The following is a 3,317-nucleotide window of genomic DNA, read 5'->3' on the forward strand; positions in this document are numbered from 1 at the left end:
AAATATTAATTATATTTATCTAATTCTTTTTTTATTCTATCTTTCTATATTGTCTTTCTTTCTTCCTTAAATATATTTTAAATAACGTTGTCCTTAGTTATAGTTTTAATTAAAAAAAAAAAAATAAAATGTAACTCCTGCCTTTGTGTGCAAAAGAACAAAAAACAAACAAAAAGAAACCTTCGAGGAATATTGAAAATGGAATTCGTTAAAAATTTGAAGTGGTAAATGAAAAGTATCTTATTGAAACTGTACTTCGTTATAGAAGAGAATCTTAAAAAAGAAAAAAAGAAAAAGAAGAGGAAAAAAGCAATTCTCCAGTTTGAATTTTTGCCATCGTTACTGGCTCGTTTTTACGAATGTAAACACAAACGCATAATATTAATAATAATAATAATAATAATTCTACATTCTTTTTCCATCCTAAACTTAAAATCAATTTAACATAAAGATTTTCTTTTCGAATTGAAACTAAAATTTCGTCTTTATTTATCAAAAAACGAACGAACAAATGACAGACAGACATATTGAAAAATAAAAATTAAAATTAAAAAATTAAAAAGAGAATATAAGAATAAATAAAAAAAAAGAAAAAAACGAAGTGGTAAATCATGAGACGTCGAGAAGAGAATGAAAAAAGAAATAAAGAAATATATTTTTCTCTTTTAGTGTATGTTTTTCTCATTTTATTTGTCCTTGGAAAAAGAAAATGAAAAAAGGATGATGGGAGGAAGAGGGTGGGATAGGTGGAGGTTGTTTGAGTAGTCGGTAAAGGAAAGTTAAGAAAAGGAAGGATGAAGAAAAGGATGAAAAAGGGAAGAAAGAAGATGACGTTACTGAAAAGAAAAAAAGGTTAGAAAAAGATATAAGAAATGTTAAGAAGATGATGCGCCGAAGTGGAGAGAGACGATTACTTCGTTGGAAAAATGCATCATCGATCGATCGTTGTTAAGACCTGAGACTATCTATCCATCCCTTCTGTACAACCCTCAAAGGTTAACGACACTCTTTCTAGCGTATCTTAAGGATCCTTGTGGAGATGGCGTTCGATCAGCGTGGTCTGGAAATTCGACGAGAACGACGACAAGGAATCCGTGGTGTTGTGTCACTAGGTCGAGCATAAAACGGGGGATGCAATATGCGCTTGCGCTTCTCATTTCTACAAACCACCCCCACTTCCATTCGATGAATTCAGCACGAGTAAGAGAACGAGACGGCAAAAGAAGGAAAGGGAAAGGGAAAGAAAGAAAGAAAGAGACAAAAGAGGGGGTGAGAAAGCAATAGTGGCGGTGTTTAGGGGTGGGGGTGAGTGGAGAGTGGAGGAAAGTAAAAGGATAAAGCAAAAGGTGGTGGTGGAGGTGGTAGTAGTAGTAGTAGTGGTGTTCCATGCCACGAACGGGGGATCCGAGAACGGTCTGGGTGGCATCCTCGAAATTCGTGTCGCGACGACAAAAATTTTCTTCTCTCTCCTCATCGATGGACCACGAGAGAAACGGGGAGAGAAAAAAGGAAGAGAGAGAGACGGAGATACAGACCGACTGACAGGCTTACTGACAGAAAAAAAGAGGATACAATAATTTAAACTAGTTACCGTTTACGGGAAAGAAAAATTGAACCCTTTTTTTTTTTGTTTCTTTTTATTTGTTTCTCTTTTCTACTTCTTCTTCTTCTTTTTTATTTTTAATTTATCAAATCGTTATAATATATAAATTGTTGAATTCGTTCTTTCGAATTAAAATGAGAGATAGTGTTTGATAAAGGTTAAGAGGCGTTTATAATAAGGGTGGGTGGGAGTTTGTCTCGGGTTCGATAAAATTCAGATAGTTCGACAAATTTTCTATCATATTTTGACGAATTCACCGTGTCACGGATGCTGCTGTTACTGTTGCTGCTGTTGTTGCTGCAACTATTACAAAGGAACATACGTCATTTATGAGAATGATTCCTTTTCGTATCGGATTACGAAATCGCGTGTGTACTTTAAGGACCGTGATCTTGAACGTGTGCGAGTTGTCTTTGATATTCGCGTTGTGACAAGCCGCTTACGGGAAGTATCCTTTTTCACGTGGAAATCTGATCTCGTTGGTGTATACGCTGACAGTGACTACTACTACTACTACTACTACTAAACTACTACTCCTATTATTATTAATACTATTGCTGTTGTTGCTGTTGTTGCTGTTGGTTATTTTCATTCTTGACATTCGCGAGCAAACAGGTAAGATCGTTTCATAAGTTATTTAAAAAGAAAAAAGATAAAACAAATCAATCCTGTTGAATAGAAAACGTAGAAAAACTAATAACTATTTAGAAGATCCACTCGAATCTAATAGAAAGCTCTTCTCATTCAATTATATAGAAATCTATTTCTAAAGTATATATAAAAGAAACTATTCTAACTATTTTATATATCATAATCACATTGTATATTATATAATTATATATTATATATTATGATATATGATAATGAAATATACGTTTATTCTTCTTTCGAATAATTAATAACTTATATCTAAACGATATTACTAAATTTTTCATTTAATTTTAATATACGAATTCTCCATATACACACAAATTTACGTTTCATAAATATAATTGTTTTTCTTTTTTTTTTTAAATATTCTAACGATCAAATAATGAACACCAATTACATTTATTAACATTAAACGATACGATACAATTACAAATGCAATAAATTTAAATTTATGATTCTGAACAACGGATATGGTTTTATTCAAAAATAGATAGAAAAAAAAAAAAAAGAAAGAGAGAAAAATATCGCGAGGTCGGAGGTCAAGGACAAGGCAGGGGAGGAAAATAAAAAAAAAAAAAGAAAAACAGGGACAGCATCGTTCTCCTTTGTTTCATTTCAGCCTGCAGCAATACCGAAAGTGAATATGTCGAGGTACAAAGATCTCAACAAGAGATGACATTCTTCCCTGTGTTATAACATTTATGGTCAGGTCGTCGACCATCGGCAGAATGCTGCCGCGTGGACTGCCATTAACGTTTCTTCTTGTGCAATTGTTTCATCATATCGCTTGGTAAGATCTACCAAGAGATATCAAAAATTCAACCTAACTTTCACTTTATAATTATGAAAATGATCTAATAACCTAAGTCATAATATTATATCTCTTGTTTCGAAAAATTTCAAAGATTACTATTAACCCTTCTTTGCATGATGATGGAAATTTCAATCATAATATTTAGTCAACAAAAAAAGGTACTCAAAACCCTTGTACTGTATATTTGTTGTTGCTGGCAACTTTTTAAGCGACTATTGCGTACAACAAAACGCAGTTGTCAAAAAATAG

General features: G+C 32.7%; 2 protein-coding genes across 4 annotated transcripts in view; one reads left to right on the forward strand and one right to left on the reverse strand.

Annotated features, from left to right (window-relative positions):
• The window catches only part of LOC106790520 (gamma-aminobutyric acid receptor alpha-like), an 18,227-nt gene that overhangs the window by 8,510 nt on the left and 6,400 nt on the right, over nt 1–3,317 (reverse strand). The window lies entirely within an intron of this gene.
• LOC106790521 (gamma-aminobutyric acid receptor subunit beta-like) overlaps nt 1,640–3,317 on the forward strand; it is a 9,333-nt gene continuing 7,655 nt past the window's right edge. The window contains exons 1-2 of one of the 3 annotated variants that reach the window (XM_014755487.1): nt 1,640–2,218; nt 2,874–3,044. In XM_014755487.1, the coding sequence (XP_014610973.1) occupies nt 2,956–3,044 (89 nt within the window). In that variant the 5' untranslated portion in view covers nt 1,640–2,218; nt 2,874–2,955. Of the gene's footprint in view, nt 2,219–2,719; nt 3,045–3,317 lie in introns of those variants that run through there. The other 2 variants (XM_014755489.1, XM_014755488.1) reach the window with 2 other exon arrangements.

The sequence above is a fragment of the Polistes canadensis genome, unplaced genomic scaffold (assembly GCF_001313835.1).
Source record: "Polistes canadensis isolate GaletaPanama2010 unplaced genomic scaffold, ASM131383v1 scaffold_243, whole genome shotgun sequence".
In the NCBI taxonomy this organism is placed as follows: domain Eukaryota; kingdom Metazoa; phylum Arthropoda; class Insecta; order Hymenoptera; family Vespidae; genus Polistes; species Polistes canadensis.